The 27,920-nt window shown below is 53.1% G+C and overlaps 2 protein-coding genes across 2 annotated transcripts in view; one reads left to right on the plus strand and one right to left on the minus strand.

The window, feature by feature from the left end:
• Positions 1-432: 432 nt before the first annotated feature.
• On the minus strand, positions 433-16,507 carry CIMIP3 (ciliary microtubule inner protein 3). Its single transcript, XM_058555465.1, has 3 exons — positions 16,419-16,507; positions 6,184-6,280; positions 433-762 (listed from the first exon to the last, which is right to left on the minus strand). Exons 1-3 carry the CDS (start codon positions 16,505-16,507, stop codon positions 433-435), a joined length of 516 nt encoding a protein of 171 aa, XP_058411448.1.
• Positions 16,374-27,920, plus strand: part of C14H6orf132 (chromosome 14 C6orf132 homolog) — a 33,748-nt gene continuing 22,201 nt past the window's right edge. The window contains exons 1-2 of the mRNA XM_058554391.1: positions 16,374-16,753; positions 27,243-27,349. Coding sequence (XP_058410374.1) covers positions 16,609-16,753; positions 27,243-27,349 — 252 coding nt within the window. The 5' untranslated portion in view covers positions 16,374-16,608. The remainder of the gene's footprint in view (positions 16,754-27,242; positions 27,350-27,920) is intronic.

Below are 27,920 nucleotides of genomic sequence, written 5' to 3' on the forward strand. Positions count from 1 at the left end.
GGTCAGCTGATGTATCTCTTTCTTGTCTTTGGAGGGGTTGCCAGCCTGGACCTTGGGGATGGTGTGACCAGTATGGGCTTTGTTTGGGACTCAGGCTCTGGAGGGTGGGTGGGGTTACTCTTGGGGAGAGCGGACTGAGATTCAAGTCATTCCAAGTCTTCAGGCACCTCTGGAAATAACCTTTCTGTACAACACCCCATGGCCTCAGTTTACCCACCTACAGCCACCCATTCAGATGCCCAGGGAAAGGAAGGACAAACTTTAATTGCTGCTGAGAAGAGAGACCTCCCTTTACCATTGTTGACAGAGGGCGTGGCACAGCTGTCTGAGCCCAGGCACAGTCCGCTCCTCCTGGAGTGAGCGGCCCTTCCCCTCCGGGACCTGGGATCCTGGGTGTGAGGGTGCAGGCGGGGGCTTCTGACCGGCACAGGCCTAGGTGCGCCACAAGACCAGGTTGGCAGGAGGCACGTCAAAGCGCTTGCGGGTGTGGTCAGTATCCCGGCGGTACAGGTAGCCACAGGTGGGCTTCTGCAAGGTGTAGAAGGGGTTCAGGGAGTTGCAGTACTGGGAGGTGTAGAAGTTGAACCTGAGCTTGTCTGGGTTCTGCCCCCTGGGGTCCACTGCCACTGGCACATAGGCCGACGCCAGAGTCTGCTCACGGTCCTGCTTCCACGACCGGGACAGGGCAGGGCATGGAGCCATCATCTTTTTGCTTGATTGTGTCTTTGGCCCACGGCTGGATACTGAGGGTTTCTGTGAGTCCTGGGAGGAAGGAAAGAAAGGAAGAGCTGGGGCATCAGATAGTGGGACTTTGGCTGCTAGGACCAAGTGCAGGAGGGAGAGAAAGGAGAGACCTCTAGGCAAAGGAGAGCCTTCAAGGTCTCCTGACCTGACCCCCGTTAATGCAGACCTCGGCCTGCTTCTCAGAGGATCTGCCAGCTCAGAGGCTTGGAATCTGGGGGTCATCCTCTACCCCCGCCCCGCCCCTCCCCCCGCATCCAGTCTGTCCATCATCCTCCTCCATGTCGCTCTCATCTGGCCCTGCTTTCTCTGCCCTCTGCCACTGCTCTGTCAGGCCTCCATCCTCCCTCTCCTGCAGGCTCACTCTGGCTTTCTACCGTGTCTGCCTGCCTCCCAGTCTCTTGCCTTTTCGCCCTGTGCCTCACAATTACACGGAATTGATCTTCTGTAGTAAGGGCCGGATCCTATGGCTCTCCTCCTCAAAGCATCTTTTGCTCTCTATTGCCTAGAAAATAAAGCCCAAGGCCCCTAGCCTGGAAGGAAGACCTCTGAGGACGGGGCTCCCCCACCCTGTGCTCTAGCACAGTCTGCCTGTCACTCCCTGTTCACACCATCCTTCCAGGCTTCCAGGCTTTTGCTCAGGCAGTCCCCAGCCTACCCACGCCTCCCTCCCGGCCATCAGGGCACTCTCTCTCTTCCCCTTGCGGCTCCTTCACGGCAGGGCTCTCTCACCCTTACCCTTGACATTACGGCTTCCGAAATCCTATTCCTTGTTTTACTCCAGACCAAAGCATTTAGTGAGCGCGCGATAATTTTGGTTCAACTGAACTGGATTCTAGTCAGGGCTAGCTCCCCTTCCAACCAGCCAGCCCGTTCTATTTTAGAACATCTCTCATTGTTCCAGAGCGTGTCTCCTACCCAACAATGCCTGCTCTCCACCACCATCACTTGTGGTCAGCTACTGAGGTCTCCCCCCCCCGGGAGCCCCCTACTGCCACATTTATCACGTTGTATTGACATTTATGTACTCCTCTGTCACTACCCTTCTTGACTGTTCTGTGACCTGATTGTCTTGTTCACCTTTGACCCCCACACCATCTCACAGGTACCAGATGCCCCTTTTACTTGGGACCCTTATAGCCATGACAGTACAACAGGAAGGATGAGATGCCTGTGTACAGGCTGGCTCTGTCCTGCCCCCACCCCCCTCAGGCTACAACTGTCGGGGGAATCCATTTCCTCTCTGCCCAGCCTTGCAGCCCTCCAGCCCCCGGGGAACTGGGAGGGAACTCCTAGCTGCAGAGTTACTGCAAGCTTAGCACTTGCCATCTTACAACAGAAATCCCCCTACTCAAGTCATAATGGACACTCCTCCGAATTTAATTTATAAACTATTTGTCCAATTCAAACTTGCCCGGGGCTTTCCTCCAAGGCAGTCTTTGCTCCCATTGGTTCTTACCCAGGAATATATGTGCCCTCAGCTTTGCATTTCAAAATTCTTCCTATCCTTCCAAGCTGGCAACTCTCTTGACACCTCCTCCAGGAAGGCTTTGATGCTACAGCCCCTATCCCCATCTCACCCTCCTCTGTGCCTTCAGCCCCTCCTCCTGGGATGTGGTCCTTTGCTGGGCTGGGACTAGCGTGAGGCAATTTTGAGGAGGTGCTCACTCTTAGAGTCGTGTGAGGGTGCCGTGAGTGCTTCCTTACGTTTGGTGCCGTAGATGCTGTACTTCCCTCATTAATCGCAAATCCTGGTCCTTCTGGGCTCCTGCTAATGTTCTGACAGCCTATAAACCGCTCACAGTGGTCAGGACTGCATCCGATTCACCTCTGTGTCCCTGAGGCTTAGCCCAGTGCTGGCACAGACCCGAGCTGGAGAGAGCATGAATGAGTGCTCAGCAGCCTTCCCAGACTCTTCCAGGCTCAGCCCTGGGACGCAGGATTACTGGCAGAGGGGCAATCATGGGACATGAACTAGGATGGTGGTAATCAGTGATGGTTTTTCACCGCCACTTATGACCACGGCTCCAAACTCTTAAATATGAATTATCTCTTCTAATCTTCACATTAGCCCTTTAAGGAAGGTATTATTACTAGCCTCCTTTATAGCTGAGAAAACTGAAGTAAGGAGGTTACTCACATGGTTAGGTTCACCTGGCTGGTAAGGAGCCAGGCTGGGATTTGAACCCAGGCCTGGCTGACCCCAAGGTCCACACCCTATATCTCGTGATGCATCCTGTGCCACTGCACCGTGGGAGCAGGGCCTGCCCATGCATTTCTGCCCTCATTCCCTCAACTTGCTGAGCTCCTGCCAGGTGTGCTGGGCAGCAGGTGAGCAGCCAAGGCTGCCCTCCACAGCCCTAGGCTTGCTGGAGGGTGAGGCAGCCAGATTCCCCAGCTTGGCAGGAACAATGTGGGGTTTTGAATGCTGGGTTTGGGTTCTGGGTTCTTGGACCCTGCAGGGACAGGACGACGCACTGGGAAGCACGAGGTTTATTCTGTGAATTACCATCTCTTAGCAGAGCCAAGGATATGACATTAGTGGCTTCATTCATTCATTCAGAACTATTCCTCTTGTATGCCAGGCACTGGGTGTGCAAGTAACAAAGACATCACAAATATGAACACAAATATGAAGCCCTGTAGAGCAGGCTCCTCACTCTGGGCACCACTGAGATTACGTGCCGATAATTCCTTGTGGTGGGCGCCGTTCTGTGCATTGCAGGATGTTTAGCTGCAGCCTGGCCTCCGTCTACTGGATGCCAGTAGCACGCCCTTCCCAATTGCCACAGCCAAAAGTGTCTCTCAGCATTGCTGATGCCTCCTGAAGGCAGTGAGAACCACTGCTATAGAGTCCATGGCAGTCTCTTTATCCTCCGTGTTGAGGCTGACAGCCTGGCCCTGCAGAATTTTCCCTTTCTTGGGCCACAGAAGTGGCTCGGGCTTCTTCATGTTAAGCATGGTTCTGAGGATGTGGGTTCTGGTCCTCCTGACACCACAGAAGGCCTGTGGCCATGGAGATGAGAGACCTGCAGAGGCCCCAACCCCCACCCACCCCTGCTTCCCAGCCCACCCTTCAGTCCTGGCCACCTGGAACCCACACCTTGGGCTCGGGCGGCTGGTGTCAGGGGTGACAGAGGCAGGTGCTTTCCCAATAGTTGGGGGGGTCTGACCAGAGGCCCCCACAAAGGCAAGGGTGACCCTCTTTGCTAACAGAATTGAGCATCTACCAAATGCCAGGCCCTGGCCACTCGGCTCTGCAAAAACTCCTAAGGGCCAGTTGAGATGTTACTCCCATTTTTCAAATGTGGAAACTGAGGCTCAGAGCCCTCTGAGCATCTGTCTAAGTTCACACAGTTAGTGACATGGTGTGTAAGAACCTTGCAGATGTCTCTCGACTCATGACTAGTGAGTGGGAACCAGGACTTGAACATTCTCCCGGCTCTCTGCCCCAGCCCAGGCCCTGGCCCTCCCCATCAGCTGCTGCAACTCTCAGAGCCCTAGTGGGGGAACCCAGGGCACCCAGCACCTCCAGGGACGAGGCCCTCACAGAAACTGGGGCAGAAGGACAGTTCCAGGAGGAGGAGGAAGAGAGAAAGGAGGAAGAGAAGACACTGGGCGAGGAGGAGGAGGAAGCCCAGAGCTCCAGCCTTGCCCTGCCCCTTCCAGGGGCCCAGCCAGGCTCCAAGGTGACTAACCTCAGAGGGATGAGAACACCCCAACCCCTCCCCAGGGCCCAGAACCACCAGCTCTGGAGGGAGGGTGGGGCCTGGCTGCATACTTTCCAGGTGAACATCTGGTTTCATTTAACCATCTCCTCCCCTCAGGTCCTCCTTGTCAAGTGTACTCTGTGTATGTTGGTGGGCGGGAGGAGGGATGTGTATTTGTGTCTATGTGTGTATATGTGTGTGAGAAGTGGTTCACAACCTGTATTTTGCCCCAGGGCACATTTGGCAATGCCTGGAGATATATACCTCGGGGGTGCTACTGGCATCTAGTGGGTGGAGGCCAGGGATGCTGCTAAACATCCTACAGGGCACAGGCCAGCCCCACAAAAAAGAATTATCCGCATGCGATGTCATTAGTGCCAAGGTTGAGGAGCCTGGTTTAGAGGTTTGAGGAAGACCCCCATCTCCCCTGCCTGCTTCCTCAGCCCTCGCTTAAGCCTCTCAACCTTCCCATTCCATAGGGAGCAATGAAGCTTAAAGGGCATGTACAGGGTCCCACCAGGCCCCTCCCTTCCTTCCGACTCCCACTACCCTATTTTCACATGGGTTTCGAGTTAGAGCCAAAAGAAGGAACCTGAATCGGACTCTCCCTCGTGACTACCCCGCTGCAGGCAGATCCCCCCAGGTCTTTTAGATACGCACATGGATGTGTTTGTCCCTTATACCAGGGTTTAGAATGGGAACAACGTGACTCAAGAGTGGAGCTTTCTGAGTAGGGCAAGAAGCCCTCACACATGACATCATCCAGGCCTTCTGGGGAGATACTGTCCTCTCAGATACCCCAGCCCACCGGCACATCCCAGCCGCTAGCCCAGCCCAGGCCTGACATTCCACCATTGGCACCTCCCTCTTTGGTGGAATGCCTGGTGCCCTGGTGAAATGCAAAGGCCATTGGGTGAGGCAACTGGTTGAGCCTCCTCAGGCACCTGGTGCTGTGGAATGTGCCAGGGCTTTGGCATTGGAAGGTCTGAGTTCAGGGCCTGACTCTGCCCTTACAGGTCAGGCAACCTCGGGCAAGTCGCTGAACCTCTTTGAGCTTCAGTTGCCTCATCTGCAAAATGGGGATAATAAGGCTCTCTAGCTCACCAGCTTCTTGTGGGGGGCGACGGGTAGTGGGGACTGTGAGAGCACCATGCAAACAGTAATTACGACCAGCCTCGTCCAGCAGTTCCTCTTAGGTTTTGAACGCACTCATCTGAATCTTGATGAGAGCACGTTTGCCGGTGGTGGGGGCAGAGGGGCTCTGAAGTGAGGGGATGGGGAGGCCAGGGGGGCCCTCAGCTTCCCCTTGAAGCTGTGTAGCACGGCAGCCTGGAGTTCAGATTCCAGCTCCACCAGCCACTGGGCGCCTGACCTTTCAGTAATTCCTAACACTCTGTCCCTCAGTTTTCCCACCTGTGAAGCGGGGATAACAAGAGGGTCTATCTCCTAGGTTACCCCGAGGATTTAAGGAGATACTCGACATAAAGTGCCTCGACCTCTGGAGCACTCAGTAAACTTCAGCTATCATTATCACTTGTCACAAGTGTGCCTAGGAGATGGGATAATGCCAACCAACAGTCCAGGAAGCGTCCTGGAAAAGCGAAGGGGCAGAGGAACCCGAAGAGCTGAATGGTAGCCCACTTCCTGCCCCCTGCCCCGGGAGACAGCGGTGGCTCCACAGTGGGGAATGAGTTGGGCAGTGGCACTGGCACCTAAGCTTTTTCTAAAAGGCCCCCAGCTCCCAGCCACACAGGTGGGCCAGGCTGGGGCCCTGATACTCCTTCCTGCCAATCCAACTTCTTGTGACCTTGAGCTGCCCTGATCCAGCTCTGTGATGTCATCCCACCTGGGACATCCTTGACCAGAGCCTTCCTTGGTGGTAAGATGGAACTTCTGGTGGTCAGGGGCTCCCAGGGTCTCTTGGGAGGTACTGAGACTGCTAAGGTGGGGAGAACCTGCGCGGGTGGGGGCATTGTGACACCTCTTCGACGACACAATTCCTTCTGTCTTTCTAAGGAGACACAGGGTCAGGGCTGAGGCTGAAGTTTCAAGGCCTGGAAGGGTCTTTTAACCTTGACACTGACCTACTCTGCAATTCCCTCTTCCCACAATCTCCCGGGACCCGTGGGTAGTGGGGTGAGTGGAGAGAGGAGGAAATCATCCTAGTTATTCAGGTGCCTCCAGAAGTCCTAAAGTTACCCCAGGTCCCCAACTTGTCATGAGAAATCACTGGCAGGGAGGAAATGTACCTGGCTAACTCTCCATCCCCTCTCTCTCCTTCTCTCTCTCTCTCTGTATCTGCCTTCCAAATTACAGAGATGATGTATGTACGTATGTACGTACGTACAGATGGATGGATGGATAAATGGATGGATGCATGGATGGACGCATGGATGGGTGGACGAACAGACAGAGGAGTGAGAGAGTGGATGGGCAGATGGATGAGTGTGGGTAGTTGGATAGATGGTGGATGGATGGACCTTCCTGATTTGAGCCCTATTCACCTTTTTTGCCTCATCTCTTGCTATCTTTTCCCTCACTCTATGCAGTAGCTAATTTCTTAAACATGTCCTGCTCTCTCCCCTCTGACCCTCTGCATGTGCTGTTCCCTCTCCTGGACCACTTCAAACAGGGGGTTAGGAGATGAAGGGATGGATGGATAGGTGGGTAGACAGGTGGCTGGGTTGGGGTAGCCGTGGGTGAATAGGTGGATAGATGGTGGGTGGTTGAGATTGCAGGCTCAGGAGTCAGACTCCTTGAGCTTGAATCCTGGCTCTACCATTTTATTAGCTGTGTGAGTTTGGGCAAGTAATTGACCTCTCTGTACTTTTGTTTGCTCATCTGTAAAACAGGTGGACTAAAGGTCCCTACCTAATAGGGTTGGGCAAAGCACTCAGGACGGTGCCTGCAGAGGGTAAGCGCTCAATAAATATTAGCTATATCATGTGTGGGTGGGTAACTGCATTGGTAGGTAGGTGGCTGAATGGGCTGTTCTGTCCCCATCTTCAAAAACCAGACCCCTCCCACCTCCCTGGAGTCCCATCTCCCCAACACCAGACCTCAGGAATGTGTCACCTCTCAGGAATGTGTCAGAAATCCCACCTGTAGGAGTGACCTGGGCTTTTCCCTGGAGTCAGTGAGGGAGGAAGGGGGGTGGACCATGGGGAGGGAGATGGAGCAAGCTGGTGACTTCCTGCCCTCCACCACACTGGCTTGGGCTGGGCCCAGGACTTGTTTCCTTCCTGGCGCTGTGTCAGCACTGACTGTTGGTTATGGGGTGGACTATGGGGCCCACAGACAGATTGGGAATTGGAGTGTTGATGACTTGTGCTCATGCTCAGATCTCATACCTTGATGGCAATGACCCCTAATTTCCGAGAGGCTGGGAGGGACCAGGAGGGGAGGTGGGCAGGGAGGAGGGGGGAGGAAGAAGCGCAGCATCAGGACTTGCCCTGCCGGAGCCTCTGATCAGGGATCTCCAAGGCTCTGGGGCGATGATATCTTGCTCCGGAGAGGGAGGGAAGGTGGGAACATGGCCTTCAGGATGCAGTGGCTGGCATCTCTGGCTTTGGGGAAAGTGTCCTGGCTCCCAGCCCAAAGCCTGAAGGAGCCGACAGGAGGGGGCCCAGGAGGCTGGTGGGAGGTTTGGGGGAGCAAGGTGCCATGACTTAGCACACATTACGTTTTGTCTCAGCCAAAGGGGGTGAGGTGCTAGGCTGGGTGCCGGGAGCCTGGGTGACCTGGGACAAGTGCCATCCTCCCTCTGGGCTTCAGTTTCCTTATATGTACAGCGAGGGTGTTGGGTCCCTCCATCTTGGACATTTGAAGACGAGGGAATTGAATCACATCCTGAGACCTTCAGGCAGGGACTCCCTGACCGCTCATAGGACTGGGCCCTGCCAGGAGTGTCCCCAGCCCAGGCTGTGCCACCCTCACTGTGGGAACCTCAAGAGGGGGCAGTGGCTGGGGAGATCTCCTTTAAGAAGGCTGGGCCGGTGAAGCCACATCTGACTTCTTTCATTTATAAATCACAGAGTGGTTAAGATCATGGCCTCTGGACCCACTCTGCCTGGGTTCAAGTCCCAGCTCTGCTTCTTCTCAGCTGTGTGACTTGCACAAGTTCCGTAACCTCTCTGTGCCTGAATTCCTAATCCGTAAAGTGAGGATGATAGTAGAATTTACCTGGAAGGCTTGTTGTGAGGATTGCGTGAGTTTAGAGCCGGGCCTGCCGCATGGTAGGTGCTATGAGTTATATTGTTATTATTATTTCTAAACTCCAGACGACAGATTCAGTCCTGTCTCCGGGAAGCACCCCCTTTCTCTGACTTCTCTGCCACACTCCAGGCCTGACCTCACTTTATTCATCATCAATAAGGTGAGGACTGTTATCTGTACCCCATGGCACTCAGTGGGTGTTTGGGAAGGATGAGGAGAGCTAGTGAGACTCAGGGCTAGCTTGGAGCACAGGAAGATCCACCAACCTCCCACACACAGCTTGCCATGCACACGGCCTCCGCCCCTCCTGCCCTCTCCACTGTTGAGGTGCAGGCGAATGGTTTTAAGTGTCCTGCTGCCACCTTGCTCTGAGTAGGCCTGGTTATTTGGATATTCTCTCCACCCCTCCTTATGTGCTGTGTGATTTGGACAAATTACTTAACCTCTCTGGTCCTTACTTGTTTTTCCTTTGTCGAACCTCAAGTGCAGAAGGCTGAGTTATTCATACACCTCACTTCATGGTGCATTATCATCACTGGTCCATGAAGGCCTCCTCTCTTGTTGTATTAATTTTCCCCCTTTATCTCCGGTCTCCAACCACATTCGCCACCCACCCCAGCCAGAGGCAACCATTCTAATGTGCTTAATGAGTATCTTCTTGTTCATGTCTGTTCTTGCAAAATATTTATATTGTTGTTTTGTGTGCAGGTAGTTTTCATTTCTGTAAGTGGCGTTGTGTGTTTTGGATCTCATTCTGTTGTTTACTTTGATGGCTTCCTGCTGTTAAGATCCATCTGTGTTACTCTACAAGCATCTAGTTCCTTGCTTCCAATTGCTGTATAGTCCATGGAGTGGATCCACCACATTTTATATCTCTACTCCCCCAGGGATGGACCAGGTGCTTCCAACTCCCCACCCCTACCAACACCGCAGTGACATCACATCCATGTCCCCCTGTGGACCTGGGTGAACGTTTCTTTGGGGCACATTCCTAAGAGCAGAGTTGATTGGTCATAGAGTATGAGTAAACATCATTTGAAGCCTTTTTTCTCCAGCCATAAAATGGGTATATGCCCCCTCCCTTGCGGGGCTGACTGGACGGTAGTGGGTTAATGTGTGTAACACACTTGGCCCCTTGCCTGACACAGGAGAGATGCTCAGTGAATGGCAGATGTGACTGCTGTTCCTTCCAGGTCTCAGGGAGAGAGAGAGAGAAGCCGATCCAGGAGGGATCACACAGGAATGCACCCAGGGCTTGAAGTCCCAGTTCAAGGGTTGGTCTCCAGAGCATGGGAGAAGTGTGTGGGGCTGTGCTGATTCCCAGAGGGTAAGGACTGGTCTTGAATGTTAGACCCTCCCACAGCCCGAGCCCAGGGCCTGGTGCAGGGCAGACAGTTGTGCCCAGGAGGGGTTTATTGTATCCTATGTCTCACCTCTCTCTCCTCAGAGCCAGAAGCAGCCTCATCACACAGGAGGAGCCAGACAGCCTCATTCCCTGTTCTGCCTCTGCTCTGCCAGCCAACGAGCATTTTAACCAGATGTGAAACCACACCTGAGTATTGGATCCCACTAACCCATTTTACAGTTGGAGAGACTGAGGCTCAGGAAGGCTCCACAGTCTCACCTGAGGTTAGTGGCGCAAGTGGCATTAGAATCCACAGCTCCAGGCACCCCCTCCGGTGCTGTTTAAAAAAAGAAAATGCATTCCATGTTAAATTATGTTCTTTATTATTTATAGAGTTCTAAGTTAAAACAAATGATATACCAACAAAGCACATTACTAAAAAGTAAAAACCCCCACATGTAGTCCTGGCATTCCAGTTGAACCGTCTCCAGTGGTCCCTTCCAGTCCCTGGCCATTCACAAATCCACTCTATATATTTATAGTCACAATCTACGTAGGACTTTGTTTTTTACTTTTTGTACTTAACAATGTTTTTTTCCCTTTAACACGCACAGACACAGCATCGTTTCAGATTGTGGGATGTGTTTTACAGCGGGATGTTTTTGCCTGGCCTTTGAGGTGACCCTGTAGGCACCTGCCCCACCTTGTCTCCAGGGCCCGGGTGGAATTTTCCCTCTTGAGGTTCTTTGTTGAATTGGCCCTGCTTTCTTGCAGCCTCTCAGGGCCTCAGTTCTGTCTGCTGTTACCTGTTTAGCATCTTCACACCCAAAGTCGGGGAAAGGGGGCGGGAGCGGGCAGGTACCGAAACGCCAACCATGAGTCAGACTCTCTGCCGGGTACCTTAACCCACTGTCTCCCTGAATCTCATAACAACCTCACATTAATAGCCCCTGATTTACAGATGAACAAACTAAGGCTCACAGAGGTGGTAACTCGGCCAAGGTCACACCCTTGCTAGCAGCAGAGTCAGGATTCAAACTGATTCGCCAGCAAGGCGAATGGGCGAATGACCACTAGGTCAAGGTCCCATCAACAGAGTCCATGGTGACAGAGGGAAATGAGTCTCTCCCCAGCACCCCCAAACACACCACTCCCCACCCAGGGCTGGACCTTGGAGGCTCACATCCTCAGGCACCAGGTAATGCTTTTCTCTGAGCTCCCTCTCGGGGTGTAGGAGTCCACACTAGCCACACTTCCTCTTAGCCTGACCACATCTCCTGGCACCCGCCCAGCTCAGAGGAACACTGAGGTAGGGGGGATGGAATCCCACCCTCCCCTGCAGGGCCATGGAAACAGTTTCAGGAGCTGGTCTGGCATAAGTTGTCTCCGGCCTGGAACAAGAGGCTGGACAAGGTGATCTGCAGCTCAGCATCATCTGGGAGTCTGGATGACGAGAGTTCTGACCTCTGCCCCTGGAGAGCTAGCTGCAGAGACTGGGGGTGGGGGCGCAGGGGACTCTCAGGACTTCTCACCCCGCCCTTCCCCGACTCAGAGTGCACTCTCCCAGCCACGAGCACTTGGCTTTGTCAGAAGAAAGACCACACACTTGACAAAGGCCTGACTGGGCCTGTGGGGAGACTGCAACTTCCTGGCCCCAATCCCCCCCCATTCCTGGACTGGCCAGTAGAGTTGGCTCCTGGAGGTTCCTAATTGCCTAGCCAAGATTTAATTACAGGATTGGACTTTTGGCTGTTTCGAGGGGAGCCTATTATTTGGCTGTTTCTTTTACTGGGGGAACAGGTGTGAGGTGTTGTTATTAGATGGAGTGGGGACCGAGCAGCCACAGGACAGAGTATTAGGCCCCGATGCTGCCTCAGGAAACTCTGCCTCAAAAGCTGACAGGGTGAAACTGGATGGGGGGGGACTGCTCGCTGCTGAACCCAGGCCTTCCCCCAACCCAGACCACCCCCAACATGAGAATGAAATGGGTGAAATGGGTGGCATCAGGGCAGGGAGATCCCTGATATGGATATCCAGACTCTGCAGCCTCAAGCTGGTGTTCATGGGTTACCCTGGTTCCCCCTTTCCTCTGTCCCTAACCAAAACTAACCCCAAAGGCATGGGACCAGGACGAGGAAATGAACACACACTTAAGGAGTGCCCCTTGAGTGCAGGCCCTGTGCTGGGCACTTCACATCTATTATCCTTTTTTTTTTTTTTTTTGTGAGGAGATCAGCCTTGTGCTAACATCCGCCAATCCTCCTCTTTTTTTGCTGAGGAAGACGGCCCTGGGCTAACATCTGTGCCCATCTTCCTCCACTTTATATGGGACGCCGCCACAGCATGGCTTGCCAAGCAGTGCATCAGTGCCCGCCTGGGATCCGAACCAGCGAACCCCGGGCCGCCGCAGCGGAGCGCGCGCACTTAACCGCTTGCGCCACCGGGCCGGCCCCACATCTATTATCCTTTTAACCTTCCTAACAACCCTATGAGGGGGTACTATTACTACTCCCATGCCACTGATGAGAAAAGTGGCTCTGAGTATTTTTTTTACTTCCTTTATATGCAAGCTGTTTTCCAAGCTCTTCCTTTCTTCCTAAGAAATGTCACACAAACTAACAACTTTGCTCTTTGTTTCTGCCACCAGCATGCAACTCCTGCCCCCGTCCTCTCCACTTTGTATCAATTCACCAACTGATTAACCAATTAACTGACCAATTAAGCCACTTCCCTTAGCCCCTGAGCCTACACTTTCTCCTTCCCATCCGTCCTTCATCCAGTTGCTAGGTGAACATCCTTAATACACAGTTGTCACCAGTCACCCTGGCTTGCTCAGTCACAGTGCCTGCTCCTGGCAGCCACCGACTCCAGGCCACAGCTTCTCAAACCTTCACATCCTCCTGAATCACCTGGGGATCTTGTTAAAACGCAAACATTTTGCTGGGCACCTTAATCCATCACCTCATTGAATCTCATAACGACCTTCAATTAATAGCCTGTTTTACAGACGAACAAACTGAGGCCCAGAGAGGTTGCCCAATGTCTGGGATGGGGCCAAAGATTCTACAGTTCTAGTAAGATCACAGGTGACACAGATGCTGCTGGTTCATAGACCACATTTATAGACCAAACTCTCCTGCATAGTCCTTTTCTTTAATTTTTAAATAGCAAATACATTTACATGGTTTGAAGATTTTATTTTTTTTAAATTTTATTTATTTATTTTTTCCCCAAAGCCCCAGTAGATAGTTGTATGTCATAGTTGCACATCCTTCTAGTTGCTGTATGTGGGACGCAGCCTCAGCATGGCCGGACAAGCGGTGCGTCAGTGCGCGCCCGGGGTCCGAACCCGGGCCGCCAGCAGCGGAGCGTGCGCACTTAACCGCTAAGCCACGGGGCCGGCCCATGAAGATTTTAAAATATGGAAAGGCTTCAGTGACAATTCTTCCTCCCACTTCTATCCCCCAATGTGCCCAGTTCCCCCAACCATCACCTCCAGGAACCACTTTTATTAGTTTCTTATGTATCTTTCCAAAGGCCCTCTGTGCCAGTACAAGCAAATAAGATCATACCTATCCTGCCCCAAATGGTAGGACACTACACACACCGTTTTGTCAACAGTTTATCAGTTTATCTTGGAGATACCTGGACAGTCAACTGACTCATTCATTTTTCGAGTTGCATTATTATTCCATTGTGTGGATGTGCTATAATTTACTTAACCAGCCATCTCCAGGTGGACAATTTGGGTTTTTTCCGATCTTACCACTCGGCCTTTTTAAGCCCGTCATACCCTGGCCAGCCTTGCTGTGGCCTCCCTCCAACCCCTCAATTCCCAGCTCCACTCTCCTGAGCCCCTGCAGAGGCCTCCGCACCTCCTGCATGCCCTCCCCAGATCCTTCAGCCCATCAGATTGCTCCTTCTCTGAATCTCCATCCCACTGTCTCCTCCTCATCATTTACCTCCCCACTCTTCATCTCTCCATGTGTCTCTCTCTGTCTCCCCAAATAGACAAAAGTAACTTGAACTCAGGAACCCTGTCTTCCATTTCTCTGGATCCTTCAACATCCAGAGCTGGGCACATAGCGGTTCTCAAGAATATTAGTTATGTAGTGGAAGTTGCATATGAATGGAGACACTCAATGGTGGCTCTGCTGGGGCTGGTTCTGGGTGAGCGCAGGAGCTACCCAAGGTGGGGGGGACCTCATACCTCAGAAGTATCCGAGAAAGAAGCCCCTAGCTAGTGCCTGAGTGTCTAGAACACTTGGGTGGGTTCTGATGATGGCCAGGGCATGATGGAGCATCTGGGGTTCCCTTGTGCCCTTGCTGTGTGGACAGAGGGAGGTACCATGATATGGAGATAGGAGGGTGGAGGGATGGCTGGTATGGGTATGTGCTCATGCCCTAGCATGGGCTCCTTCCCTTCTCTATTAACATCCTGTCACCCTTCATGGGCCGGCTCAAGTCTCACCTCTTCCTAGAAGCCTTCCTGGACTTCTCCAGCCCACGCCCACCTCCTCTCCACTGAATTCCTGCTGTATGTATTAGTGACAGCAATCTCTGTTCTGGACTTAGCCATCATGGTCTGCCACCTTGACTCATGAAAACCTTATCTCCCTGATGAGACCCCAAGATCCTCTATGGTAGAAACGAGACTTCTGTAATTCTCTTACATCCCCACATACCCCAAACCCTCGGCCCAGCACCGAGCAATTAGGAGAGCTCCACAACTACTCCTTGAGTGAACAGGAATTGGTTCCAGGGGTGCCATGGTAGCGGGTGGGAAGGGACAGGGTTGACCACAGGCGTGTCTCCAACCAAAAATATTTGGGGGCACAAGTGTTTTTAAAGATGCTCCTGTCCCCTCTTCTGTTCCTCAGTCCCTCCCTTCCTGGTGGGATAACAATGACCTCACAGTCACACACCCTGGAGCCCGATTCATTCTGTCCCTTGACGCTGTACAGTAAAGGGGACTTTTCAAAAGTGTCGCTGTCATGAAAAACAAACAAGAGCAGGGGACTGTACTAAATTAAGATATTAAAGGGATTTGACAAGCAAATGCCATGTGTGAATCTTGACTGGACTATGGATTGGAAAAAAATTAAAAACTAAAATGACATTTTGGGGAATAATTGGGAAATTTTGAATATGGAGTATACTTTAGATGATAATAGTATATCCACGTTTAAATTTCTTGACTGAAAGGAATGGGAAGATGTCCTTATTCTTAGGCAATGGATGCTGAAGTATTGGTGGGAGTGGGGAGATGTGGCATGATATCCACAACTTTCAGCAAAATGAAAATGAAAAAGTGTCTGTGTGTGTGGAGAGAGAGAGAGCAAAATGTGGCAACATGCTAACAATTGATGAATCCAGGAGAAAGGAATACAGGTGGTCATTTTCCTAGTCTTTCAAATTTTTCAAAATGAAAGGTTGAGGGGGAAATGCCTTTGGTACCAGGAGCGATACAGCTCCAACGTCTGGGAGAAAGAGAAGGGGAAATGGGGCTGTGGCGCTGTTCTGGAGGAGCTCACGGGAAACACACTGACTGTCTGTGGCTTGATCACCACCCCCAGCCTTCCGCTCCTGCTGCCCAGAAAACATCAAAATCTCACCCCTTGGCCCTACTCTCCCCCACTCTCAGCCTCTTTCACACAGTCTCCCAGGTCCTCATCTGACGAGACCTTCCCCCGTGGACAGCCACCTGCTGGCTTAGCCAGGATGGTACTGGAAGCACCTATAGGTCCACAGCTCATCTCCCTGGAGAGTGAACTGAAGATTAAGTGGGCTCGACCCACCTCGAGTTTTAAAAAATTATATTAAATTATAAATTATATTATAAAAATTGTATAATTTATTAAATTATAAAAATTATATTCACTCAACTTCACAGGAAAAAAAAAGAATTTGATGTACAAAAACATGCCAAGCTTTAGTCCTCTTACTTTCTCTTTGAAGCTCTGTCAAGGGGATATTTTCCACCTTTGTCATTCTCAGGGGCATTTCCTTATATCCACTGAAGGCTCATGCCCCACATTTTTGACCCCTTCAACGTGTTGCCCTTGGCCAGCCATTTCCCCGGTCGGTGTTTGGGCACAAGAGTCGTTTCCAAAGTTCCCATATTGACCTGGGCATGAACCTCCTTGCAAGTAGGGACCTTGCCCGCCTCCTGCCTTCGCCAGGGAGGAGAGGGGTGGAGGAGGAGGACCAGGAGGGGACGCGGGGGAGAGGGCGGCTCTTCCAGGCTGGGCGTGGGCTGGGCGAGGCCCCCAGCCCACCGCGCCGTGCCGACAATGGCCTGTTGTAGAAGGAGGCAGGCAGGAATGCGGCCCGGGGAGTTGGGCGGCGGGGCGGCTGCTGCGGTGGCGGCCGCGGGGCGGGGCCGGGGCTCCGCCGCAGCCTCTTACCTGTCCAGGTAGCTCGCATTTCGAGGCGACCGGCGGCGCCCGCAGCACCTGTCGCCCGGTGCGCGGGCGGGGAGGCCGGCGCGGGGCATGGCCCGGTAGAGTCCCCGGGGAGCCGGTGCCGAGTGCAGTCCGGGCCAGGGCAGGGCGCGCGGGGAAGCTCCTTCCCCGGGCCCGCGCGGCCAGCGGCAGCATGAAAAAGAGCCAGACGGTGCAGGGCACCTTCAGCAAACTCTTCGGCAAGAAGCACAACTCCCCCACCGCCACCTCCCTCTACGCCACCAATCCCCCCTGGATTTTCACCCAAGAGGCCTCGGAGGAGGGGACCAGGCACTTGGGTAAGAGCGCCCGGGGAGAGGCGAGGGCGCTGGGCAGCTGGGGGGCGCGCACACCCCGGGAAGCGGCCGGGGGCGCCGCCTCGTTCCCGGGTGTCGGGGCGTTCGGCACGGCTGGGAAGGCGGGAGGCGCGGCAAGAAGGGAGGGGAAGGAATACGTTGGCGCCTGCGAACTGGCCGGGAAGGAGCTGCCGGGTGGGGAGGCGGCGCCGCAGCGGGGTGTCTCTGGGGAAGGGCCGCGGGAGGACAGAGGTGCGCGGAAGGAGGGGACCCTCGCCTGCCCATAGCGAGGTCCAAGGTCTTTGCCGCCCCCGCCTCTGATCCTACTCCCTCTTCCGAGGTATTTATTTTCCCTCCTCGGTGAAAGTGATGTTTGCGTTATTGTTGCCAGAAAGGCTTCCTGGGGTTTGCAGTGCCCCCCCCGTCCCTGGGCAGTACTGTTGAGTCAGAAGTGTTCCTCGAACTGAGGGCTAGGCGGTGGTCCTTTCAACCCGCGCCCTTTCCGCTTCCTCTGTTCCCCCAGTTCCCGGTCGAGCGGAGAGAGGGGGCTGCTATCTGGGTGCTCACACACTTGGCTCTGCACAGGCGAGGCCCAGGAAAAATCAACAACAGCTACTGCAAGCCGGATACCAGCCTATGCAAGACACCAAGTTACTTATTAGGGTCACAGGCTCTTGCCAAGTCAACCTGGGGCCTGGGTTTTCTATGGGCTCAGACAGAAGGGCCCCAGATGGGACAGTGGAGGCCAAGGAAGCCCCTCTTTACTGCCAGCCGCCCCTGGCCTCCCATGCAGGATGGTGTATCTGCAGGCACCTGAAAACACCATGTCTGTCTGGTCCTGGGGCTCTGGCTGTGCATCACTGCATCTTTCTGCAATTTATATCCTCTATCACTTAGGGGAAACCAGGGGGTGGGAACAGGAATTCATGCCTTGTGTATGATCTGAGGCTCTGGACCCAAGGAGGGTGACTCATCCTTGCTCTAGCTCGCCTGCCTTCATTGTCTCCCCGTTACCTTCGCTGACCTTTATGGCCACTGTGCCACCCACACAGGGTGTTATAGCCTCAGCCCCAGGTTGTCACGGTTGGAACACAGGCACCTGGACGGCAGCAGGGCACACAAGATGTCACCTCTCCCTGGCCCGAGGAGCTCAGACCAGCGGGGGAACAGAGCTGACCGTGTGTCATTTAGCCCTTTCCGAGCATTTGCTGTAAACGATTGAGTGCATAAGGAGTGGAGAAGGGGGATGACCTCTGACTGGAACTAGCATTTGTGCTGAGAGGAAAGGGCATGCAGTGTTTCGCAGAGCAAACAGCAGGACCAAAGGCTGGGAGGGGCAGGGCCGTTTGGAGGCATGGTTTAGGAACTTACAAATACATGTGTGCTGCCAAGTACAACTCTGTGAGGCCTGGACGCCTCTCCTCGCCAGTGTAGCAAACATTTATTGACCCTTTCTTAGGTGCAAGGTACCATTCTAAAGTCCTCATGTTGTTAACTCATTGAATCCTCATCTAGCCTGTGGTGCAGGTATTATTACTCCTGTGTAACAGATGAGACCTTGGCACAGGGAGGTTGAGTAACATGCCCGAGATCACACAGCTTTAAATGGCCAAGCCAGGATTTTCTTGAGTGTGCGATTCGATGGGTACTAGACTTAATAGAGTTGTGCAACCACCACATTTCCATTACTGCAAAATTTCCTTAATGAGGCGGAGCCAGTATTTGAACCCAAGCAGTCGGGTTCCAGAGACCAGTTAGCCAGCTTGCTGAACTGACTTTGTGGAAGGTAATTCAAAGGTGAATGTGACTTGAGGAGCGTCTGCCCGAGAACACCTCCTCCCCACCCCCACCCCCCAACACACATTCCTTCTCCAAGGGAAGACCTCAGAAATGCCTTAGACACTTCCCTACATTTTTGCCTGCACTGAGCAGGCTGCCGGTGGGGATAGGTCCCTCTGGTGAAAGAAGTGGAGGCATGGTGCCCTGTCACGTCCAGCCAGCTGCTGCCTTCACCAGCCTGGACAGGGCTGGAGCCCAGGGGGCAGCTCCTCCCATACCCCAGGGCAGGGTGGGGCCTCCAGCTGACTCAGCCTGGTTGCACCCTGTACATGGAGGGGTGGAAAACAATGTGCACCCAGCAGGATGGCTCCCCAGTATTTCGGGGGTGTTCCCTAGGGTGTGGCAGAGGTCCTCCTCCCTGCTGAACAAGACATGTGCGTGGAGTTGGGGACGGGAAAGACCAGCGTTGGGGATTCTGTGATATGATGGAGGTACCAGACCTGCCTTGGAGTCCTGCCTCTGTCAATAATATGGGGGCTAGCCATGCTCTGGGCCTCAATTTTTTCTTCTGTTAAATGGGGATGGTGTCCAGACTGCCTACAGAATGACTGCTTGAGGTTTGTATATGGCAGTGCTTTGAAGAGGATTTTAAAAAAAAGCTTGAAATCAAGGATTGGCAAATTATGGCCCTGGTTCAAATCTGGCCCATGGCCTGTTTTTGTAAATAAAGTTTTATTAGAACACAGGCAGCCACACCCATCATTTACATGTTATCTATGGCTGCTTTCAGGCTGCAGTGGCAGAGTTGAGTAGCTGCAGCAGAGATTGGATGGCCCACAAAGCCAAAAAATATTCACTAGCTGGCCCTTTACGGAAAAAATTTGTCAACGCCGGCATGATTTATTATTATCAGGTCATTCCCAACTCTGAGTGCTTCCTGCCCTTCCCTGCTTCAGTTCCTCTTCCTAACCCGAGACCAGTGGAAACTGAGGCTTGAAGAGGCTATCTTAAGGTCTCAAAGGGGTTGGGACTAGAGTTCCATAGGGTCCTTGAGTCTGTGACATTCTCTGAGATGCTGGCGGTATCCAGCCTTGGAGAACAGGCAGTAGGAAGGAGGAGGCAAAAATCAATGTAGGGGTGTGTAAGGGAATTAAGGAGTAACCTTGCTCTGTGGCTACAGCCATGTAAAACTGTTTGCACAAGAATAGGCTGGGTGCAGTGTGTAAAATGCAAACAGCCATGTGAAGGTGGTGATGGGTAAATTTTTCTTTAAAGAATTTCCCTAACATTTATTCCAGTAAATATTAGGAAGGCTTCACTTAATGCAGTTGCAATTTTCATTAAGTCTCCTGCCTTCCCCCAGCCCACACAAGGGTCTTAAAAGGCTACACGATTGTTTTCTTAAATGCATGAGAAAGCAAAGGTGTGGATCTTTGCAAATCTTGCGATAAAGGCCAGGCTGCAGCCGGACACAAGGCTGCCAGTTGCTCTGGACTCCTCCCTTGCCTTTGGATTTGTTGAGCCAAGCTTCTTTATCTACAGTCACCCCACCCCACCCCAGCAATGGTACACTCTGCTTGCTGGGGGACTCTCTTTCTTGCCTTGTTCCTCCAAATGTAAATTACCTTTGTCACAACCCCCTAGGACACTTATTTAAAATGCAGCTTCCTGGGGCCCCACCTCAGGCTCAGGAAGTCAGAATCGCTGGGCTCAGGCCCAGTGTCCATGTTTTTCACCAGCTCCTGGGTGAAGGAAAGAATCGAGGAAGATTTGAGAATCCTGGGGTTTCCTTCCCCAGATGCAGCCAGGCCATTCTGTTTCCCCTTAGGACTTCCTGCAGGTTCTAAACAAATGTGTAGGGACTGTGGCCAGCTCCTTATAGGGAGAACCCCAATACTCCATGGGGTGGCTGCTGGTTCTGGTATTCCTGCTCCTGGGGCCCCTGGTCCTGTGTCTCAGGCCAGGCCAACAGGTAGGAAGCCATGAACCCCAGGAGCTGAACACATACTTCCAGCCAGGCTGGCACCAGCCTCCCAAGCTGACCTGTACTTTGCAGGGGTGTGAAGGAGACTTTTGTTTACTCCTGTCCCCGGGAGCTGTGCTGTGCTCTGCTGGCAGTTCAGTACACACACACACACCCTCTCTGCTGCCCATTATATAAGCTCCTCCTGTCCCTGTAGTTCAGCAGAAAGCCAGGCCCTCCTTTGACCGCTGCAGACCGGCTACAGGGTGCCCTCCCTCCCAGCCAATAAATTAATCACAATAATAGTATCACCGTCATTATTATTATTATCAGTGTTCAGTTCTTGAACCAGGCACTATGCTAAAAACTGCATATGTTTTCTCAATTGAGTTAACAGACTCAGAAGGATCGGATAGGTTAAATGACTCAGAGTCATTTCAGCTCAGGGCAGCTCGAACATTCAAGTACATCCATCCAGTCCTTTGGGCTGGAGGGAGATTCTGCACCTCCGACAAGTCCCTCCCCAGGTCTGCAGACCACACTTGAGTAGCAGGTCCTGGCTGGGAGGCAGAGGGCCTGTCTGCTGTGGTCTTTCCCCTCCAGTCCCCACCCCCAAGGCTCCCCCTCTCTATCCCTCCTCCTCTACTCTGTGGCTCCCTGCTGCAGCCCAGCCCAACCTTCAGGTCCCCTCTGCCCTTGGACAAAGGCCTCTCTCTGGTGCTTGCTGGGACAGACTGGTCTTTTCAGGTTCCTGTCATGTGGACCTGGTAATTAGCAGGAAGGGCCTCATTAAGGCCATTTGTGGGTTACATTCACATGGGCTCCCCCTGCTGCTTTCCTGAAAGGCTGGGGCTTCCCTAGTGGTCTAGGTTTGGAATCCCCACCTCAGTGGGGTAGAGGTGGGGGGGCTTTGGGGTTCTGGGTTACTCTGGGTCAAGGCAACAAACTCTGCCAGCTAAAGCCTCTGGAATCAGATTAGACCCATGGCCAGTGCTCCTGGGGTCTCCCAGCAATTTGGGACCCCACACCATCACCCCAGCCCTCCTCTCACCCCTGCTAGTTTCTTTCCCTGTCCTGAGGTTGGGAGGCTTCCTGCAAAATAGGCGTACTTATCCCCATTTGACAGGTGGGGAAACTGAGCCTGAGAAGGTGCTCAGAGTCCTCAGGTATTACACAGAGGAGCTGGGGTGTGACCCCAGATCTGATCCCCACGTCCATTTGCCTTCCTCTAGGCCTCAGCAACTCGACTCTCTCTCTGGAAAAACAGGAGACCAAAGCAAGAGATGCTGGATCCCAACCAACATCATTGCCCTGCTGTGCTGGCTATGACCAGAGGGAACTGGATTCTAGAGTCAGGTTTCCTGGGCTTGAATCCTGGCCCCTTTTACTCATCAGCTGTGGGACCGGGAGCAGGGGACTTAACCTCTCTGAGCCTCAGTTTCCTCATCTGCAAAATGGGAATAATAAGAGAACCTCCCCCACAGGTTTGTGAGGGCAAATGTAAAGAGCACTTAGAATAGTGCCCAGCTCATGACACATGCTTAACAGATGTTAGACATTTACATCTTTATTATTAATTTTCTCTCTAGTTGGGACCTGTCTGGGATTTGGAGAAAGAGCTAAGTAACTGTCCCAGAATCTTTCTGAGCTCAGCCTCCATGCAGATCCAGGGGCAGCCTTGGAGCTGAGGTAGGAAAAGCATTTTACCAGACTTGCAACCCTGAACTCTGTGAGAAGAGAAACGCAGCAGACCCCATCAGAGGCTCCTCCTCCTGGGGGCTGGGAGTGAGGCAGCAGCTTGGGCCCAGCCCTCAGCTTCTCCAAAGCTGGCCATCCCCTCCCCCCTCGACTTAACACACACACACACACACACACACACACACCCCTGCCCCAGACCCAGAGAACCAGGTCGGGCTGTTTGGGGAGAGGCAGTGGGCCATGCGCCGTGTGTAAGGCCCTGCGTTACTTGTGCCTAGAGCCCAGAACTACAAGTCGGGGGCCCTGTTTGGGACCTGGCAGCACCACTGCTCTGTGACTTTGGGCCAGCTCTGCCCATTCTGGGCCTCAGTCTTCCCATCTGCAAAGAGGGCCGCTCTGAGGGTCCAGACTTAGAGTTCTCCCTGACAGGAGAGCAAAGGGCCACCCGCCTCCTGGTGGCTCTCACCCATGGCTACAGGTGCTCACCCATAATTTGCCAGTGACATGACTGGATTCAAGCCCAGAGCCCAAGCCTTTGGTGGAGCAAGGTGAGGTGGGGCAGAGAGGGCCCGATGATGATGATGACAAGCAGCCTTCTCAATTACCGAGCACAAATTATCTACTAGGCGTGTGCTAACCTGTTACACACCTTCTCTCATTCAGCCTGACACCAACCCACCCGGTAGGGACCATTGTTCACATTTACAAAGATGAGGAAGCAGCCTCAGAGAGATCGAGTAACATGCCCAAGCCCGTTAATAAATGACAGAGCGGAGGCTGGAACCCAAGTTCAGCCGGCCTCGACCCGGCTCTGTCTTGCCTCCCCTCCCAGCTGAGGAGCTGCAGCCTGCCTGGGGGTCTCTGGCCTGAGGCCGAGCCTTGGTGGTAGCCTCCTCATAGCCCAGGCAGCCTGGGCCACACCGTAAATGCCCCTCCAGCCAATGGCAGGGTCACGTTCTCCTGAGGGCGGCCATGGAGGGGGGAGCTGCGGTCCCTGGGTTGAACTCTGAGGCGAAACCTTCCTGCTGAAATGGGTGTGGCACCAAGAATTATTTTTGAACCAGGTTTTTGGATATTAGATGGTATTTCTGTGACCTCAGATCCTTGTGGAAGTGTAAATGAAAGTAAGCTGCCTTCGTTTCCTGTTAATATATGAGGGAGAAATATAACCAAACGTAAAAGAATCCTGAGCACAATTCTGTCAGAAAGTGGATTTCATTTGGGGAGAAATTGGGATTATTTGAACGATCAGGTTTGGGTGAATGGAGGTAGACCTGGATCTCCTCCTATTTTATCACTGTGTCATTTTTAGATGAATTTGCCAGACAGAGAGGCTTGTATCTTGACAGGGCTGTGGTCCACCTGGGCCCCAGGCTCTGCTCAGAACCTGTTTCTCCGTCTCCCAAGGTTTCCTAGCTGCTGGAATTGCTCCAGGGGTTTTCTGGAGGTGCCCTCTTCTCTTTCTCTGGAAGCTTCTGAGTCCACGGTGGCTCTCCACTTTCCTGCCTTCTGAATCCCACTGGGATGCTCCTCCACTGCCTCTCTGGTCCATGTGGCAAGCTCAAAACCTCCGAGATCCCCAAGAGCTCTTCCAGTGGGAAAGGGATCAGGTGAAAAGGCAGACACAGAGGGAGTTTCCAGGTTTCAGGGTGGACGTGATGCTAGGATAGGTCCCCTCTTTCCTGATTGAGCGGTCTCATTGTGTCCTCAGAGGGCAAAGTGTCCAGCCTCCTCTCCCTCACCCCTTCACCTCCTCACTTTCCCTTCCTCCCTGAAGAGATGGCCTGGCCCTCCTTTATCACCTCCACTGAGGAGGGGGCTGCTTCTCAGGAAGGCCCATTCTAGCATCCCTGACACTGTGATCTGAGCCAAGTTCACTTACCTCCATAGGAAAATCCCCCTGGTTGGACTCTATTGTCTTTCTGTTTAGTTTTGGACCTTCACCTTGAGGTTCAGAAAGCCCCGGCCCTGGCCTTAAGCCCTTGGAGGACCTAGCTTATGGTAGGGGCCACACTTGCCTCACCTGCTGGCGTGCCTTGACCGATCGGGAACTGAGCCCAGGTATGAGGGGCCCAGGTAAAGCCTGTCACACCTCTAGCCACATCTCTTTTTCTTTTGCTTAAAACAACATACATTTATTATCTTACAGTTCTGTAGATCAGAAGTCTGATACTGGTCTTTACTGAGCTAAAATTAAAGTGTCAGCACGATTCTGTTCTTCTCTGGAGGTTCTAGGAGTGAATCGGTTTTTTCACCTTTTCTAGCTTCTAGAGGCTGCCTGCATTCCTTGGCTCATGGTCCCCTGTCATCTTCAAAGCCAGTGATGGCCAGTGGAGTCTTTCTCACATCACACCACCCTGCCTCTGCTCCACCGTCACATTTCCTTCCCTGAGTCCCAGCCACACCTCTTAGAACTGGGAAATCAAACTGGATTTCCAAGAGGTGCCCCAGTGAGGAGGGAGGAAACCCCTGCCTCAGCCACAGCTGCTCCCCTTCCATAGGTTGTCCAGAGAAGGACTGTATTCTTAGAGAGGTTCCCCTGCTGAAAACAACCACGAACCAACCAACGAGATAACAAACAGTGCCTCGGAGTCATGGCTGAGTCAAGGAATCTGTGAGGTATTTAGAGCGTCCACATGAGTGTCAGCTGGCCCTGGCTCAGATCTGGCTCTGTCCTGACCTATGCATGGCCTTGGGCAGGCTGCTCCACCTCCCACCCCTCCCCAGTGCTGCTCCTTGGCTAGAACAGAGCCTCCCTTTCCCTCAAAGAGCCCCCCTGCCCCTCGAACCCCCATTCTCCCATCCACGTCCTGTAAATGGCGGGATTAGGATTCCAGGCTTTGGGAGCAGCACGTGTAATGGTTTAGAGATCAGCCCTGGAGCAGAGAACCTGGCTTCGCCGTTTACTTTGAGGCTTTGGGCAAATTATTTGACCTCTCTGTGCCTCAGTTTCCTCATCTGTAAAGCGGGGATAATGATTGTACCAACTGCATGGGGCTGTTTTGAGAATTAAATGAATCAATAATGTATAAGATGCCCAGAACAGTGCCTGGTCCATTGAAATTGCTCAGAAAATTTTACCTATTATATTATTACTACTATTATAGTGACCACTTTGCCAGGTTGCTCGCTTCTAAAGCTCCTAGGCACACAAAAATAGTAGCCATTAATATCCTGACAACTCAGCTGTAGAAAGGAGGCGCCCTAGACCCCAACGCTAGTGCAGAGAGTAAATGAAATAATTAGAGAGATGGTCTGCCTAGGAGCCGCCTCTCTCCTAGTCCCAGTGTTAATCCCCACGCCACGCCCAGTCCTGTTAAGGGCCCTGCAGCCATATCGCATCAGATCTAGGACCTTGATGTCCAAACAGAACTATCTAGGGAATGTCCCAGGAGATCCTGGCGTCAACACGCAGACTCTTGGAAGCCAGGGAGAATCAGGTGGGCTTTAGTGGTACCCACTGGGTGTGTCCAGTTAGCTCTACTTTTCTTGTTTCTGATTGGGCCACATCTGCACTCTTATAACTCCTCCCTCTCCCTCCCAGCCCCGCCCCCTGGCATCTTGGGCTACAGCAGCAGGCGCAGGCGCGGCGGAGCCTGGCCGCCAGGACTGGGGAATCACGCTTGCTCTGAGTGAGCGGACAGGGCAGCGCTGGAATCTCGAGTCCCCAGGGATGTGTGGAGCATACGGAGAGCTCGCCGTTTTGGCCCCTTTTGAGAGGTGGAGAATCTTGAATGACCAGCCGACCCTCTGCCTGGTAGAACAGCTCACAAAGGCTTCTGCGTCCAGTTCCCGGGGTGCTCCCAGGAGCCTCATGTCACGTTCAGGGCCCAGATTCTCAATATCTAGAGGGCCGTGGCTGTAGGTGCAGGAATGTGGGGGGAATGTACGCTGATCCCAGGACCTTCCTGACAAGCCCAGTCTCTTTTGAATAAATCATTTGGCTTTCTTGCAATTTTCTCCTAAAGTCATGTGCAACCGGAAAAGTCATCACAATTTGTTCAATGTTTTGGTTAGTAGGATTCTGGTTAATTGAAAATTTGACCTTTCTTCTCTTTCCCCTCTGGCTATAGAGGAGGAGAAAGTCCCTCATGCCTTATTAAATGGATGAAAGCCCTCCTTGAGTTCTTATCAATGTGGGTTAAGTGTCATGAGGGAGATTGGTTGAGAAAGTGAGAATTGCTCCTCACACCCTCCCCATTACTGTAGAAACAGCCCCTAGCACAGGCCCAGTTGCTGGAGGAAGAGGAAGGTCCTTCATATCATCTTCCTACAGGGGAAGGGACTGTGTTTGTTGAGCACTTACTATGTGAAGGCCACACTTATTCCTCATAACAGTCCTACAAGGTTGCCACCATCATCACTCCCATTGTACACATGGGAAAACTGAGGCCCAGAGAGGTTAAGCAACACGGTCAGTGGCAGAGCTGGGATTTGTACTATGTCACATGGACCCTACTGTCCTGCTCTTTCTGCTCTGCCCTCAAGGGCACATCAGAGCCGTGCACACAACCATTAATGGTTTGGGGGCTCAGGGAATCTCCAGTCAGAGGAGTCCAGAAGGTGGCGTCTGGGCCACTGGGGGCAGCAGGTGACCTCATCTGCTCTGCTTGTTCCAGATTAGAAATTCAAACACTTGAGAGAAAAGCCAACTTGTTTTCCCCCTTCTCTCAGAGATAAGCTTTAGCCAGGGGCCTCGGCCAAGCTCTCAGGGCCCCAGAAGGAAGTACTACTCGTGGTGGGAATAAAGGCTCAAGACCTGTAGGGGGTGGATCAGGAGGGAGATGGCTGCTGGGGGCTGAAAGCCCCAAGAACACTGGGGAGGCCCCAAGAAACCGCCCCCTGGAGTCCCTCCTAATCCCGCCTCAGTGGGCCCATTGGCACACACCCCATCCGTAGGACCTAGTTACATAAGAGGTGCTGAGCTGAGTCAAACAGCGGCCAACTGCAGGGCCTGGTTTTCCTTCCTGGGAACTGCAGGGCAGATCGAAATCAGCTGGCCACATGCCTTTGCTCTCCAGCTCATGGTCTCCCTTCGCTTGTCTCCTCTAGATGGGATCTATTACGGAGACAATCGGTTTGACTCTGTGAGTGAATCAGGAACGGCCACACTGAAAGCTCGGCCAAGAGTCCGGCCCCTGCTGACCTTCCTTCCGCTGGTGAGTACGGTTCTGCTCTGAGGTCTGAGGGTCTGGTCTGGATGGGCCACCTTGGCTGCCACAGAGGAGGCAGCCCCACCTGCCCTGGCCCAAGTGGACATCAGCCTTACCCTGTGTCCATTCCCTTCCTTCCTGATGCCAACCCAGGGCGGCTACTGGGAGGAGGCATGGCTGAGGCTCATGGCAGGAAGCCTGGGATTAGGGATGTCAGCTCCTCCAGGGTGAAACCCAAGGAGAGGTTATGGGGAACTTGTGTGTAGAGACAATGCAGCAGTGGTACCTCCAGCTAAGCAGGATTCATGTTCCACAATCACTGATGGCTGCCTGCTCCATGCCAGGCCTGCATTGGATGCTGGAATTCAGAGATGGCTGAGCCAGCATTGCTGCTCTCAAGGAGTTCCCTGCCCAGTGCAGAGGACGAGTGAGTAAACAGACTGTTAGAACATAGGCCAGAGCAGGGGCAGCCAATCCAGCCACAGGGGGTGGTCAAGGAGGGCTTCCCGGAAGAAGTGACACCTGAACTGTCTCGTGTGACAAATAGCAGTGACCTTTGGGAGAAGGGCATTTGGGA

This window comes from Diceros bicornis, chromosome 14 (assembly GCF_020826845.1).
Source record: "Diceros bicornis minor isolate mBicDic1 chromosome 14, mDicBic1.mat.cur, whole genome shotgun sequence".
NCBI lineage: Eukaryota > Metazoa > Chordata > Mammalia > Perissodactyla > Rhinocerotidae > Diceros > Diceros bicornis.